The sequence below is a fragment of the Dermacentor andersoni genome, chromosome 7 (genome assembly GCF_023375885.2).
Source record: "Dermacentor andersoni chromosome 7, qqDerAnde1_hic_scaffold, whole genome shotgun sequence".
In the NCBI taxonomy this organism is placed as follows: domain Eukaryota; kingdom Metazoa; phylum Arthropoda; class Arachnida; order Ixodida; family Ixodidae; genus Dermacentor; species Dermacentor andersoni.
In genome coordinates this window covers 172,763,330-172,780,355 of record NC_092820.1, presented here as the reverse complement: position 1 = coordinate 172,780,355, position 17,026 = coordinate 172,763,330, and the positions used below count along the sequence as shown (strand labels likewise).

The window sequence follows — 17,026 nt, the reverse complement described above, 5'->3', positions numbered from 1 at the left end:
GTGCAAAAGACATTGTGTTTATTGAACTTTTAAAAACTAAGTTTCAAAACGCACAGCGTAAAGGCAAAGACTGTAACTCAAGTCTAAAAAAGAGGTCTAGAAAATCGGGAAAAAAAAAAAAAAAAGGAACGAAGACAGCCACCGAAATCTGCCCTCGGTGCACACAGTGCAGTGCTGTAAAAAGCCACTCGCAAATACCAGTATATATATATATATGTAAATATCATTCACTCTGCTTTCGTCACCGAGACGCTACAAGCCAGGTAAAACTTTCATGTCACATCTGTGGCTATTTACAATGGGGCCGGTGTGTGTATGTGTGTAGACAAGTGTCCCCATTACCCCCCCCCCAACTTGGTTTACCCTTTCCTAAAATACGCGCAAAGAGGAATGGTGGCATATAATGCTGAAATGTTGATCTTCTTAAAAAAATAAAGTGGGGGCAAGCATGTTCATGGGGAGAGAAGAAAAAAAGAAAAGAAAAGAAAACTGCCATTTCAGGAACGAAGCGTTTCGTTAACGGGAAATGTGGACAGCGCTTCCACTGCACACAACACGTGGTGGCTTCGAAGGCTATGAAAGAATCTTGAGCGTCCATTTCTCGGCGATGTTGACACCTGGCTTGCGCACCCTTAGAAGCTGCTCCTTCTCTTCGTAAGTAAACTGAAGGCTCTGGGTTCCTTTGCCTAGGAGAAAGAAAGTTTGCAAGTATGTGCTATAGACAGGCTTAGAAAAAAGGGCTCGTTGGTATTGAATGAACATCACCACTTTACATATCAGAGAGAAAAAAAAAATTATCAGAATCACTTCATTTACAAATGTTACTGATAAAATTGATAACAGCGACCAATTACTGCCCCATGAAAGCAACACAACAGTTATTGGACAATAATCTATTATGGCAGGAAATATCAAGCGTCGACCAATCATTGATTTTTAAAAAATTTATTCTTTCTTTAACGTTTCAGCCCCACTACAGGAGCCTTGTTAACAATGAAGGGAATGAAGTGAACGTTGGTTATATATGTTTTGTTATGCGACATACGCATCGGATGCATAGTGAGGGCAGATTGGCCAAGTTTAAAATGAGCGTGCACACCATCGTCTAGATAGGAAGGGATTTCAGGTAAAGCCTTGCTGTCTTGTTCTTTCATATTCCAATTCAACAATTGGTGACTCAGCGCTCTACACTTCCCATCATTAATTTTTCCCAACAAGACGGGTCTCTCAAACCCTGGATTCCAATAATTTATTGTGTTACTCCTTTTACAAGTTTAACATTGTACAAATGCAGCTATTTAACAATCTGACCTAGCTCTTTATACATTCACTGCAGCTATCTGGGAGTTTTTAATCTTTGACCAAGAGTAGCCCTTCAAAATGTTGCCGTTCGCTAACAATTTCCAGTCACTAACAGCCGGCTGGACTTGCCTGTCTGAACATGTGCCGCTGCTAGGTTGCTGCGGAGCATCACCACAGGTGTCCTACAGTTAGTTACCACCAAATTGAAGTGCTCAAAGCTGCGTCACTGGCTACACCTTGACTCAAAATAAAGTAACTGGATTACATTGAATATTACCCCATATAATAAGTGATCTATCAAGTATTAAATTACAATGTTATCAATGACAATTAATTGATTACACATGATTCGTTACATAGAAGTCTGCAGTGATTATAATATACTGTATCATGAAAGAAATGACACGAGAGAAAGTTAAAGTACTTTGTCTGCATTTTTTTATGTTCACAATTACACAATTGTATCAAACGTATTACACGTAGTTAAACAAATTACATGTAACTGATTACTTGCAGTGTAAATTTGTGAACACGGGCACTGTGCAGGCAAAAATAGAAAGTGACCACGTTTTGCCTTTTTTCTTCGCTGTTCGCCATTCGAAGCATAATTTGAATAACCCTTGCAAAGTACCTTTTGAAAACTTGGCATGTCTATTAATTTTGCCTACAGAGAAAACTCCCCATCCTGGTAAGTGTGTCAAAATCTCTTTCTCCGTGCACATGTGACAACACTGCCACCTCGTCTTTACAACACTGCGCTCTGCAGAATGATTGTATGGCCCTGAGGAGTACAGAAAGTTATACATGCTTGCCTGCATGCTTCAATTTGTTTTTCACTTCTTTCCCTTATCCATTTGCACATTAGTTTGCACAGTAGTTTGCACAGTAAAGCTTAACCTTTCTTTCTTTAAGGGGCCCTGAATCACTTTTTATTGAAGTCAAAAAATGCATTCGTAATTAAACTAGACTATTTCAGAAAAACATTGCAGCAAAAGGTACCTCAATGCATGCAGCAGAAGTGGAGTAATTGGCTATCAAAGATAGCCTGTGATCTCATTCGTAGTGCTCCCACTCCTTCTTCAATGCCTTACATTGCGCAGGCTTTGTGCATATTGAACCACTGTCAATAGCTCACTACGAAGCGGTCTGCCACGGCGTCTAGCCAGAAGTGAGTGCGCACTGGCAAGTGTGTGTGGTCTGACCTTAAGTTTCACACGGTTCCAGGCTAGTTGTGTTCCAAACCAATCGAAATTAGCAAGACTCAACAGCTACAACAACTACAAGCAGGCTGGCCCAAGTGTAATTACTACGCAGGTGACCGCCGCGAACCGTGAGCAATGATAACTTGCTTCTTCCGGAAGTATGTACCACATTTTTCTGTGCATAACTTGCTACCGCGTATAACCTGCACTTCCAATTACAACAGCTGGGAAAGAGAAAAAAGCTTCGTACATATAATCCGCGAAAATAACTGCATACAATAACGCTCATATCTTTGCAAGAACAGTCTCCACTCGCAGATGCTCGACTCATTCACGTCATATCTTTGGCTACCAGCTCTGTTTCCCCATTATTCGGTGATCCTGATAAAGCTGGATACACACGCCGGACAGTACCATGGATGAATCCGTGATGTGATACTACATGACGTGAATCAGATCACTTCTGAGCTAGCATTCACATGACAGAGAATGACAGCATGCAAGGAGTAGCCCTCACATAGGCAACAGCAATGGAGTGAACGCAACGAAGCTGAAAATCTCTACGGCAATTTGGCTCATTGCCATATTGCGACGCAGTTCATGGTGACTGAGGAAGCGCCACGAGAATGGGTGATGTATGAATTTGCGGATGCCGTGTGCACAAATTGATAACTATTAAAAGCAAAGTGGCAAGCTGTAAAGAGGACGACAATGGGCAATCATGAAAGAGGGGTGAAGGGAGCTTCAACCCACAGGTGTGGGGAGAGGACGGGGTTCGCTAGGAGATAACGAAACTTTGAATAGCGGAGATCCCTGCCTTGAGTCGTTTCACGGCAGTGTGCTCGTGCTGCCATGAAGCCGCACTTCAGGACGAAATTCGCATATAATTTGCATCCCGACATTACTGCTTATTTAAAAAAATTTTTGGTATGGGTTATTTATAGGTGCAAAAATACGGTAATTCTTATCGAAATTCAGAAGGAGGTTTTTGCTTGCTTCAGCCTGTATATGAAACTGTGTCATTAAATATTGTTACGGAAGGATAAAAGAAGAGAAAGGAAGAAGAAGATTGCAAGACACTGGCTGCTGCGTGATGTTGCTGGTCAGCCATCTTAATTACATTGACTGCTTGTATTGTAAATACAGTCTGCCTATTTATTTATTTATCTGAACCTCAAGGGCCCCTGGCAGGACATTACATGAGGGGTGGGCGCAAGAACGGCGGTTAACAATGAATGTTACATGAGAATCATGACAATGGCTCCTCGAATCATGGCTTCCTCGATGGCAGTCTTGAAATGGGCTGGATCAGGGATTAGTGCTAAGTCAGAGGGAAGGTGATTCCAGTCGTGAGCTGTATGGACAAAGAATGATTTCTGAAATGTAGTTGTTTGGGAACGATGCGGGATGACGCTGTTTGGATGGCCTGTGCGGGGTGTTCGACGTACTGGTAGGATGAGCTTGCTGTCACGGGGCGAACAATGGAAAAACCTGTGATAAAGGCAGAGACGTGAAATTCGGTGACGGGAAGCGAGAGAAGGAAGTTTTAGTTGCAACTTCAAGGCGGATATGCTTGAGTATCGCGAGTAGATTGAAAGAATAAAGCGAGTGGCACGATTCTGAACAGATTCAACGGCTGAGATAAGGTTAGATTGATGGGGGTCAAATACTGCGCAAGCGTATTCAAGTTTAGGTCGCACAAATGTTTTATAAGCTAGTAATATTAAGGAAGAAGGTGTCACGCGCAGGTTACGTCGGAGATACCCAACTGCTCGATTAGATGAATTTCTATACTCTGTCTATACTCCCAACATCCCCATGTTGTCTACATATTGGTGGGAGCTGCTGGGTAACACGGCTGGAAACGGAGCTCCGCAGTGGTCGTTCTGTTCCCACCATGAATGACAGTGATCAACGCCGTTGCCACCTCCAATGTCACCGTGAACAGCTACGTCGCTGTCCACTTCAGTTGTGGTTGTGCAACCCAAGTATCCTGGAACTTTCTGCGGGACCAATGGTGCCAACATGGAAGAATGGGTGGCTATGTACGAACGCACGAGTGGAATCAACAGATGGGACCCTACGCTTATGCTAGCTAACCTGTTGTTCTACCTACGAGGCACAGCAAAGGTGTGGTACGAAAACCACAAAGAGGAGCTAACCAGCTGGGACCAATACAAAAAAAAGTTGACAGGGTTGTTTGGCAAACCAACCGGCTGTAATAGTGCTGCAAAGCAGGAACTGGCCTTCCGTGCCCAATCCCCCACAGAGTCCTATGTCTCGTACATCCAGGAGGTGCTGGCGCTTTTTTTGTTGCTGTAAAGCCGCTCACAACATGACAGAAACTGAGAAGGTCGAGCATGTGCTGAAGGGAATTGCTGACGACGCCTTTAAGGGGGGACGCGACCTTTGAAAACCGAAAAATCGCGAAAATATTGATTTTTGGGAAACCACACATTCAGGCAGTATGTCTTATAATCTACCATTTCTGTAAATATCAATGTCTAATTCATCGCGAAACTATTTCAAATAAAGTTTATAACAAGCCGCGGCAACCCTCGAGCAGCGAGCGAGCACTCAAAATACCCTTATGTGGCGCGAACACCATTTCTCCACCACTCCCCCGAGCGCCGCCATTTTGGTGTTTTGTTCATGCAGTTCTGTGCTTTTTTTTCCCCACCAGCCACGGCGGCGGCAGCGCGGGAGCGGCGTAAATCGCTCATGACTGGAGGACTCAGGAGAGCTTGGGGAGCCCATGACTCCAATTGGCTGCTGTGTGCGATGACGTAGTGGTCTCCTGCATAATGCGTCCGGCCGTCGTCTGCTTCGGCTCCTCCATCGCTGGCGCCCTTTGTGTGTTCCGCTTGCCATCGTCTGTCTCTGCAGCCGTTTGCATATTCTCCAAGTTTCTACCATCTTTATGAGACGATTTTCAACAGTCTTTACGAGAACGTTATTGCATTTAGCCTGTCGATTGTTGTGCGGTCGGCCACAATGCGCCCAAAGAAACTCAAGACGCTACATGCGTCGGTGCAAGGAAGCGTTCTATGAAGCTCGCCTGCATGGCGAAGCTCACCGCTCGCCCATGTACCGACGATGATCGTACGGATGGTTCCTGTGGGGCAGCTTCTGCTTTATCTACGCAAGAGTGTGGCTGTGTGAACGCTTCTAGCAACGTGACTCCTGCTCCACAAGCGCAAGAATTTGTCGTGATGAGTGCGCCTGGTGTCGCGTGCTCATCGACAGCGGCTTCCACATCCACATCTGCCCCAGACAGTGTGCTCGTGTCATTCACTGTGCACTGAAAGCACATTTCCCGACGTGTGAGGAGAAAGAGGCGGCGGATAAAAAACGTGCTGCTGTGCAGCGAGGACTTGGCACTATGTCAGCGACGGAGCGAAAATTTCAAGCAATGGAGCGCGATCCTGAAGCTGCCACCGCTACAAGTGAACGCGAAAAATTGAGCCTTGCACAAGTCGATGCCCTAGACGACCTGCTATTCGGGACCCCGTGCGAACGATGCTTCGCAACTGGGATGAAGGTTCAACTTGGACTAGCAACAAAGCCTGAGCTGCTATATTTACATTGTGGAGTAGTTGCAAGCTCATAGAGTTCTGCTCGTCAGGATGACTTAATGGCCTTTGACGTGAATGTAAGAGACATTGTGGCAACGAAACAGATAGGGAAGGGACACGGCCCTCAATGATATTTGGGCAGCGATGAACGTGTCCCATGGTAGCCTGCATCATAAGACTTTTCAGAAGCACTTGAAGAAATTCAGGGAACTGCAGACACAGTGCATAGACAAGTTCTATGCAGAATCTGCTTCTTCTGTGAAAACCACCTACAAGGAAATGGATCTATATTTCAGCAGGGATATCACAGTAAGCTTTGATGGAACATGGCACAAGCATGGCCACACATCCCATATTGGAGTTGGTGCAATGACTGAATATCATACGGGCCTCATCTTGGATGCCATTGTTTTATAAAATCAGTGCCTTGGTTGCCAAGTAGGACCAAAGCCTGGAGACCCAGGCTACACAAGCTGGCAGGAGGATCATGTGTGCCAGAAAAACACTGACTCTAAGTCTCGGTGGATGGAGGTTGAGGCAGCTGTCATCCTTTTCTCACGTTCGGTGCCAAAGCACAATCTCCGTTACACAATGCTCGTGTCTCACGGAGATAGTGCCACCTTCTCTGCCCTTGTGCAAGAAAATGTTTATGGACTGGCCCCATTTCGAAAGAGGTATGCCTGAACCACGTCCAGAAGAGGATGGGGACAGCACTGCGTAACCTTGTGCAGAAAAGTGACAAGGCTTTAGGAGGGAAGGGCAGGCTGACAAAGGTTCTCATCAACAAGTTAACCGACTATTATGGCTGGGCCCTATGGAACAATTCCAACGATGTGGCTGCAATGCAGCGTGCAGTGATGGCATCGTACCACCACGTGACATCGACGAACGAGGATCCTCACCACGACTTGTGGCCCGAGGGTGCAGGCTCGTGGTGTCGTCATAACGCCAGCAAGAGTGATGGTATGCCGCCTCCGAAGCATCGGTACAATCTTCCAGGCTATGTTGCAGAAGCACTGCTACCTGTTTATGAGCGCCTCTCACAGGCTTCTCTTCTGCAATGCTGCCTGGGAGCAAAGACTCAGAATGCATCAGAATCATTTCACTCCGTGCTGTGGTCCCTGATGCCCAAAGAGCAGCATGCGTCGCTGATTGCAGTGGAGACAGCACTGCATGAGGCAGTTTTCAAGATATAATGCTGGCTGCCACAGGGCCACCCAAGAGCTATGTTCATCAGTGGGGCTAACACCTGGCCACCTGGCCATTCAACTGGCAGCCGAGAAAGATTCTCTGCGCTTGAAAAAGGCCAATACGCGATAGCAAGAGAAGGTGGAAAGGCGGCAAAAGAAGAGAGTGCCTAAAGACATCTTTAGTTACGCTGCAGGCTCATTTTATGCCAATATTAGTGCTCAAAACTTTCAAAGCTCATTTTCTCAAAATGACTTTTTTTGGCTGGTGAGGCTGCTTGTTCCAGCCATATCTGTAACCGCTCATCAAATTTCCCGAAGTTTTTTTTTTACTGTGCATCTGAGTAAATTTCTGAGGGCAAGACAAGACCATTTTTTTATATATATTGTGTTTGTGATTTGTTATACCGTAGTTGCTCGAATTAGGCCGACCCCAATTCTAAGCCGACCCCCTAAAATCCGAAGCCAAAAAAAAAAATATATATATATATATATATATATATTACCTTGAATGTAGGCCGAAGAAAAAAAGTGAGGACAGCGTTCACAAAATGCAAACAACATTTGCTGAATCTGAACATGCAGAGCTCATTCAACGTCGTCGTCACTGCTAGACTCGTCGCTGTGTTCCTTGTCACTGTCATCTTCAAACAGTGCACTATCTTTGGTACCGTCAAGTGCATTAGATATGCTGCACTTTTTAAAGGCGCGCACAATCAAAGTACCTGGGATGTCGTCCCACGCTGCAGCTACCCAGCCCGCCAGCTGCGATAGCGATGCACATTTGATGCGGCCCGTTGCCGTTAGCATGTGCTCTTCGCCAGTCAACCAGTCCGTGTAATATTTCCGCAGACGATTCTTGAAAGGTTTGTTGATGCAGACATCAAGTGGCTGCAACTGGCCCGTCATGCCGCCTGGTATGACAGCGAGGTCCGTGTTCACTTGGGCGAGTGCAGCCTTCACGTTGTCGGTCAAGTGCCCACAGTAAGAGTCGACAACAAGGAGCGAGTTCTTTGTCAAAAGGGCTTCTGGACGCCGTCCGTCATACAATCTTAACCTACTCTTCCACCATCGCACCCGTCATCCACCCGTTCTCATTTGCCTGCACAATGACATTTCTTGGGAAAGTTTCTCGAGCAGGCAGTGTCTTCCTTTTAAATATCATATAAGGAGGGAGTTTATGTCCATCAGCTGTGCAACACAGCATCACAGTTGTGCGCTGCTTCTCATAGCCCGCAGAGCGCACCTTCACCTCCTTGGCACCCTTTTCATTCACGGGGTACGCCACTGGCATATCGAAATACACAGCCGTCTGGTCGGCACAGCCGATTTGCCCAAGGTTGTAGCCTGCCGCTTTTCTCTTTCGCAGCACATAGCGCTGAAAAGCTATAAGTTTTTCTTCGAAATCGCTTGGCATCTTCTGGGTGATTGAAGTGCAACGTTGGAGGCTGAAGCCGAAGCGCTTCACGAATTTCTGAAGCCAGCCCCGGCTGGCTTTGAAATCCTTTGGCGTTAGGCCTCGCTCCCTCGAAAGTACCCTAACTTTCTTTTGGAGCACTTCTGTTGTCACTGGAAGGGCAGCTGCTCTCTGCGTCCGAACAAAGTCGGCAAAAACTGTCCACTTCGTGGTGATGGCCTTCCTTTGGTCCGCTAAACGCCATCCCCATCCTCGTTGCGGCGCACGCAGAAAGCTGCTGTCGTTGTCCCCTCCAACGACGAACATTCTTCTCGTCGATGCCGAAGTCCCGCCTGGCTTGAAGGTTCGACGATGCCTCTGCGGCTATCACAACTTTTCGCTTGAAAGCGGCACTGTAGTGGCATCTCCTGCTTGGTGCCATTGCGATAACACCACGCCGCACACCGATATAGCCGACATGACGCAGGTCAAAATGGCAACCTTGTTTGTGTACGGTTGGCTACTGGCATGGCTAGTAGCGGCTGCGATACTGACTTTTCTAGATGGCGCTAGCTATGCACCATATTTAGCAGTTTCAATGAAAAACTGGCGCATTTTTTAATATCCTCGAGTCTAAGCCGACCCTAGAGTTTGGAATATGATTATTTGAAAAAAACTATCGGCCTAGATTCGAATAAATAGGGTACTTAATCAAAATTTGATTGATAAAATCTTAATCACTAACACTAAATTTGGTGGTCTGCTAAAATTCTTCAGCAAGAAAATTAAAAAAATGGGCTCTGTCTTGTCCCGAGGTATTCATGTGGGAATTATCATAGTGAATTTCACAGTTGCAGCACCTTTTGAAAATTCTCCAGGCCTGGAATGAGAAAACCATGTGCACCATTCTGACATATTGGTGTAACTTGAGAACCAGTGAATATAACTGCATGAAATTTTGTAGTTCTCCAAATGCTTTTGCTATGAGTCTATCCTGAAAATTTCATTAAGATATCTCAATAAACAAAAAAGTTCGTACCCAAGGGTAGTCTCCCCCCTTAATCTGCTCATGTGCAAAAGCTGCTCTACAGTTGATGGTATCATCAAAGAGTGCCGACAATTGAGCAGGCCAAAAGCCGACGCGTCCTGCAACCAATCGCCAGACTTCCCAATACTGCTGCAACGTCGCCGTGTGATCAACCTGCAGAGCAGCATACGTTGCCATCACAGGACGTGGCATGAATTGTTCAATGTGAACTGGACTCGATGGCGCCCGCAGCTTTCTGTTCGCGTAGCCCTGATGCTACCCCTTTTTCAGTTCCTCTCGTACAAGCAATCGTTTGCCAGGAACTTGAAAACATTGGTCTACATTCTGTTTGTGCTGTCGCCAACGCCAGAGCCAATGAACACCCTTCTGCTATTTTCGCTCCACCCCGAAGCTTCTCTCTGCATTATCGCAACCCAACCGAATGGAGAACTGCAGACGACCAGCTGATATGTTTCACCTGTTGCCGCATTGGTCATGTCGCCCGATACGGTTGCAACTCGTAGCCCTCAACACCTCGCACGCTGACCAGCCTGAGCCGTTTTGATGGAAATGCCCGCAATGTTTCTTTATTTTTATTTACAGAATACTGCCGGCCAACTTGTGACCCAGGCAGGAGGGAATTCGTTCATACAGTAATGCAATTAAATACGTTCAAAGAAAAGAAGTGCATATGAAATATGAAATACATTGAATCATATGAGGTACATACATTGAAGGATGGTATAAATACATAAATAACACATTCTACAAGCATACAATGCAAGGCATTGAATTGAAAGGAGAGAATTATTTACAGTACCAGTTTACAGTTTTTTTCTTTTTTTCATAACACGCATGAAAGTACTCATGCGGTCACATGTTTATTTGAAATGCAGTTTTTCAATGGCATGTAATATGTTATTAGACAGGAATACATCGGCCGGCAGAGAGTTCCAATCATTTATTGTTCTAGGAAAGAAGGAATACTTAAGGCAACTTGTACTCGCGAAAATAGGAATTATCTTGTCGGGGTGATAATTTCTGGTAGCTCTAGCTGGTAGCGGCTGGAGACAAGGTGAATGACCAAGTTGTAGTTCCCTTTTCCAAAGGCGGAAAAGCCAAGTTAGGCGTGCTGCCTTTCTTTGGGATTCTAGGGTGGCAATATTATTTTCATTAATCAATTGAGAGGGGGAGTCATAACGTCCATAACAATTATATATGTAGCGGACGGCAAGCCTGTTTATGTTTTCCAGTTTTTTAATATTTTTTTTCGTTAATGGGTCCCAGACGACGCAAGCTGTCCCCTTCGCCCACTGCCGAGTGTAACAGCGCCGACAACTCTGCTAGGAACACGTAGTACAGTCGCTCACCATCGCTGCGCAGACACCAGTCTTGTACACCGCAAGCATGTCGCCCATCTTCCCGTCCGCCGCAACCACATCGCCTTTCGTCCCCTGTGGCTTTTGGCTGCACCCTTTCGGAGAACTAAGAAATGCAGCCCTCGGAGGTGGTGCTGCATTGCCTACTACTACTGCAGCAAATTCTCTGTCTGTGCCCACGAGGAGAAGTGTAATTGACAAAATAGACGGCATACCTGTCCAAGCACTCGTCAACACTGGAGCTCATGTATCTGTGATGTGATGTGTAGACGTTTACAGAAGGTCCTCACCCCAGCGGCTGCCTGAGTGCTTCGTGTGACCGACAGCGGCGTGCTGGTTGTTCTTGGAAAGTGTAGTGCCTGTTTAAGTATAGCCGGCCGCCCTACTTCTGTTCCCTTTGCTGCGATTGACAACTGCCCTCACGATGTTATCCTTGGATTGGACTTTTTATCCAATCATTCTGCTCTCATCGACTGCGCAACCGGCATTCTTCAGTTGGAACCGCTTCAATTCTGATGCGCGTAGCACCTCCCCACCGCACTTGTGCTCGCTTCATGACGTGCGCCTGTCACCCGAGCCAGTCACTTAAGTCACTGACCGCACAGCCACTGGTTCCTGACACTGAATATGTGCTTCGTCCCATCGTCAACGTGCTTTTGAACTGGAAGGTTGCTGTTTCGCATACGGTGGTCACGGTTACTAATAACGACATCGTTCTACCGCTTCTGAATTTCAGCCTGTGCCCTCAAGTGCTTCCGGCTGGCATGTTCTTGCCCAGCGTTTTGTGGGGATGCGCGACTCTCACACGTACCCTGATATGTTGTTTTTCCGCATAGCTCCCGTCTCCTGCAATCCGGCATCGCCGTGTGGCCTGCGTGGTGCCCGCGGCAGTCAGTCTGGTTGAGGCGCAGTACGAGAGATGGTGCGAGTGTTGCGCTGCTAACGCTGTCTACCAGCGGGGTTACTTCGGTGCGGAACGACAAGGCGCTTCCTCTTCGGCTGTGGGTCGGCAAGTGGCACGAACCTTCCGTGCGTGAGGATCCATGCTTCTGCGAGACCATCTCACGTGGCCTCCTTCGAATGCGCCACCGTTTGCGTGACCGCACGCGCGAACGACCAGGCGTTGGTGTCCATGCATGGGGCAAACATATTGGCTCGTTATCCGGTTGTGGTGAGTCTGACTTCCGCGATTTGTCGCACGCCCATCGGCATGTTTTATGGATAGCAACTCGGCTAGCAGGCATTGATCTATGAAAGGTGCAATAAATGCCTTTGTGATGGTTTGCACTACTGTTTTGTCGTTCCTTTGTCCCAAGAGCACGGGTGAGAAGCCCACAGTTTCTAGTACTTCCGAATTTGACATTGAGAGTCTGAATGCCAAGAATGGTTTATTAGCGCCAATTGCAGCTCACAGCTCTGGTTCCTTAATGGATGACTTCGCAAAAGTGATTGAACCAGACCTCACCTCTGCACAAGCCATGGACATATTTCTCCTGCTCGAATCATACAGTGCCATCTTTGAATTTGGCGCAGGCCTTTAGGCCAAACATCTGTTGTTCACCAACACTGTTCCATATAAACACTGGAGACACGAATCCTATTCGTCGGTGTCCTTATTGTGTATCGCATGCTGAATGTAGAGTCATCCAATCAGAAGTGGACAAAATGCTCCGCAAAGGGGTCAGCAAGCCATCAGCTAGCCCTTGGGCTTCGCCTGTCGTCCTTGTGAAAAAGAAGATGGTACTTGGCGTTCTTGCGTTGATTATCGCCACTTAAACAACATCACGCGAAGAGAGGTCTACCCACTACCACGCATCGATGATACCTTCGACTGCTTGCACGGAGCTAAATACTTCTCGTCCATTGATCTTCGATCTGGCTACTGGCAGATTCCAGTTGATGAAATGGACCGCAAAAAGACTGCCTTCATCACGCCTGATGGTTTATACCAGTTCAAAGTCATGACCTTTGGCCTACCCAATGCTCCTGCGACATTCGAACGTATGATGGACTCTCTTCTGCGAAGCTACAAATGGACCACCTGTCTTTGTTATCTTGGTGACATTGCTTTTTCTCCCACATTTGACAGCCACCTTACCCGACTCGCTGCCATTTTTGCGGTCTTCCAAAAAGCCAGCCTCCAACTGAACTCCACGAAATGTCAATTCAGGTGCCGTCAGGTTACCATGTTGGGACACCTCGTTGACGCATCCGGTGTGCAACAAGATCCGGAAAAGTTTGCGAATTCACAGTTTCCCTGTGCCATGTTCTACTTCTGACATACGCTGCTTCGTCGGCCTGTGTTCTTACTTTTGCCATTTCGTCGAAAACTTCGCAGGCGTTGCTCGGCCTTTGACAGATCTTCTAAGGAAGAATACGCCAGTCTCATGGGACCCAGAGCAGGCTCATGAGTTTGCCGCTCTCATCGGGTTTCTGACCACCCCTCCCATACTTGCCTACTTTGATCCATCTGCACCGACCAAAGTCCACACTGATGCGAGTGGCCACGGCATTGGCGCTGTTCTCGCCCAACAGCAGAATGGTACCGAGTGCGTGACAGCTTATGCCAGCCACCTGCTGTCACCTCCAGAGAGAAATTACTCCATCACCGAGCGGGAGTGCTTGGTTTTAGTTTGAGCTGTTGCCAATTTCCGGCCATACAGTCGACTCCCGATAATTCGAAGCCGCTTAATTTGAATTTTCGGTTAATTAGAAGTGAAGTGCTGGTCCCGTCAGTCTTGCATTTAATCCTATGGAAGGAATCGCTCGATAATTCGAAGTCCTCATCCAGTAATATTGTTTAATTGGAAGTTAATTTCAGCCAGGATGCTCGAGGTGACCGTCATTCTTTGGTAGAATGTGCAAATTTTTCAAGTGCTGCAACAGCTCCGTGTTCGGCGTTGGTGTCTTCGTCACCGCAGCCGTCCGCAACGCCGCCCTTCTTGGAGCGGCGCGATTATTCATTGCTACGGCTGCCGTAGCTTCTGCGATCAGCTCCGGCGGCGAAGCGGCTGCTGCGCGTCGCCGGAGCTGATTGCGGAGGCCACGCGGATGCCATAGGTGCACGCAGCGCTGCATACTGGCAGTGGCAAGATTGTGCGAGATTAGGCTTGCAGCGTGCGGCGCGCGCAGCGTATGTCGAGGCGTGTGCTGTGGCGTGTGTTGGTTGAGGGCCTTTGTGTGTGTAGCTCGTTGGCTAGGTAGTTCCGCGGGTGATCCTATGCTTCGGAATTGAATGTACATAGTCGCACAGTTGATAGCCATAGCAAACCGTGGCTCTTATCGCACGCTCGACCTGGCAACGAAAGTCGAGGTTTTGAAGGAAGTTGAGAAGGGAGGTGCCGCTAAACAAGACATAGCGCGGAAGTACGGGATCAAGCCGAACACGCTCTCAAACTACATCAAGAACAAGCGCACAATAATGGATGCATTTGAGAACGACAAGTTCAAGACGTCTCGGAAGCGAATGCGCACCGGCGCTTACCCAGAGTTGGAGAAGGCTCCGCTGGTTTGGATTAGGGAGGCCCAGAGCAACAAACTTCCTCTCAGCGGAGACATTGTTGTGATGAAAGCCCGAATGCTTGCCACAATGTTGGGGATCGATGACTTCGTTTCGTCATATGGATGGCTGCCACGCTTTAAAGATCGCCATGACCTGGTCTTTAAGAGCGTGTGTGGTGAAAAAGCGTCCGTTAACCAGGAAACATGCGCCACGTAGAAGGACGGAAAGCTGCGTGAATATCTCGGCGAATACAGACTGGAAGACATCTTCAATGCAGATGAGACTGCACTCTTCTATCGGCTTCTACCAGAGAATACCCTGACATTCAAGGACGACGACTGTGCTGGGGGCAAACGCAGCAAGGAGAGGGTGTCGGTGCTGATCGCGGCAAACATGACTGGCACGGAACGATGTCGCTTACTTGTGATCGGGAAAGCCGCCAAGCCAAGGTGTTTTAAAGGCATAATGACGGTGCCTGTGGACTATGAGTCGAACAAGAACGCGTGGATGACGGCCGAAATCTTCAAGAGCTGGATAACGAAATTGGACCGCAAGTTTGCTTCTTCGAACCACAAGGTGTTGTTCCTTGTGGGTCACTGCAGTGCTCAAATGAATGTGCCAGCCTTAAGTGCAATACGCCTCGCATTTGTGCCTGCAAACACAACAGCTGTTTTGCAGCCAATGGACCAAGGCATCATCAAGAATGTTAAGGTCCCGACAGGCGGCACCTCCTCGAGCGCATGATTTTGTGCATGAATAATTCCGCAAAATACGAGGTGAGCCTGCTCAGTGCCATTCACATGTTAGCGCGAGCATGGGATCGTGTGAAGCAAGAAACAATCGCAAACTGCTTCAGGGCTTGCGGTTTTGTGACAGCTTCTTCGGAGGATGCCTCTGCAATTTCATCGGAGGAAGCGTCAACAAGCAAGCTTGACAGCACTGATCTTGGTGATGCTCTCGGGGACGTCAATTTTGAAGATTACGTTGCCGTAGACAAGGCGGTCGAAACGTGCGGTGCACAAACGGATAAAGAGATGGTGGAGATTATTCAGCCCCAGGAAAGCGACTATGACGTAGAAGACGAGCCGCCACCTAAGGCTGCCGATACAGCTGCAGGCCTTGCTCTCGCGGAGCGCTTCCTTGCCGCTGAAGGTAACGCGGAAGAAGCGTTCCGCCACATCTACAGCCTGCAGAACTTGCTTTCAGCAGCGCAATTTGGCAAGATGAAACAGAGCAAGATGACCAACTATTTTTCTTAGGGAAAATACTCGATTTCGCTACCAATAAAGTGCTGTTTTTGTGCTTTGTGCTTAATTGGAAGTTCGTTTAATTCGAAGTTTTTTGCGGTCCCCGTGAACTTCGTATTAACGGGAGTCGACTGTATTTGTATGGCCGCACGTTTTAGGTCTTTACAGACCACCACACCCTCTGCTGGCTGTCCTCCCTCCGAGACCCAACAGGACGGCTTGGTCACTGGGCTTTGCGGCTGCAGGAATTTTCATTTGTTGTCAACTATAAGTCTAGATGTCTGCACAAGGACGCTGACTGCCTCTCTTGTCACCCTGTGGATTCTCCTGATCCTGCTGCGCATGATCCAGTGACCTGCGTGATGGCTTTTACTGACATGACCGACATGCTCGCTGAACAACAACGCGACGAATCCTTATAGTCCATCATCGCTGGAGTGCAATCTGGCAGCACCGACGGCACGTGCCGCATGTTCATGCTGCAAGACTGCATCCTCTACCGCCGCAATATCAACTCCGACGGCCCTGAGTTGCTCCTCGTCCTTCGTAATCTGCTATGCAATGTTCTCAAACAACTTCACGATGCACAGATGGCGGGACACCTTGGAGTTTTGCGTACATACGACCGTGTACAATGCCGATTGTTCTGGTGTAACAATATACACAGTAACAGTAGGAAGAAGTGCACTGATCTAAGCATGCTTTTTCATTTAAGCTTAATGACAAATGAAAAATAATGCTACTGCACAAAATAAACATTAAAGAAGACACTAACATAATTTTTCATTTCCTGGGATCTGGGATTCCTGTTCAATAATTCCATTTGGGGATGACACTGCCATGGCACCAAATAATGTAACTCTGCTGTTTCTCTTCTAACAACTGCCGGGTGTAAATTAAACAAATCTGACAAGTTTAGTTAAATATAATGTACAGTGTGATCCACTGTTAAAAGGAACACATGAGTGTAAAGTACATACAAATTTTTCTTTCTGGCAAGTGTGGAAGTATGTATCCATCTTTGCAGCAGATGACTTGTGGTTGGTAGTGTCAGCAACTGTCTATGCCCCGTTACTATCAGCCACCGGGGTCAGTGGACTTTGAGCCACTTCTGCTTTCCTGTGACGAATCGCTTCAGCTTTGTGAAGCTAACAGTACATCCCTTCAAGACAGGTTAGCGGTGACGCCACGGTGCAACATGTTTGATGA

The 17,026-nt window shown here is 47.4% G+C and overlaps 1 protein-coding gene and 1 pseudogene across 4 annotated transcripts in view; one reads left to right on the top strand and one right to left on the bottom strand.

Moving 5' to 3' along the window:
• Position 1: 1 nt before the first annotated feature.
• The window catches only part of GCS2alpha (glucosidase 2 subunit alpha), a 113,773-nt gene continuing 96,748 nt past the window's right edge, over positions 2–17,026 (bottom strand). For all 4 annotated transcript variants that reach the window (XM_055071687.2, XM_055071690.2, XM_055071688.1 and 1 more), the window contains one exon: positions 2–686. In XM_055071687.2, coding sequence (XP_054927662.1) covers positions 574–686 — 113 coding nt within the window. In that variant the 3' untranslated portion in view covers positions 2–573. The remainder of the gene's footprint in view (positions 687–17,026) is intronic.
• On the top strand, positions 5,499–15,829 carry LOC140219471 (uncharacterized; annotated as a pseudogene).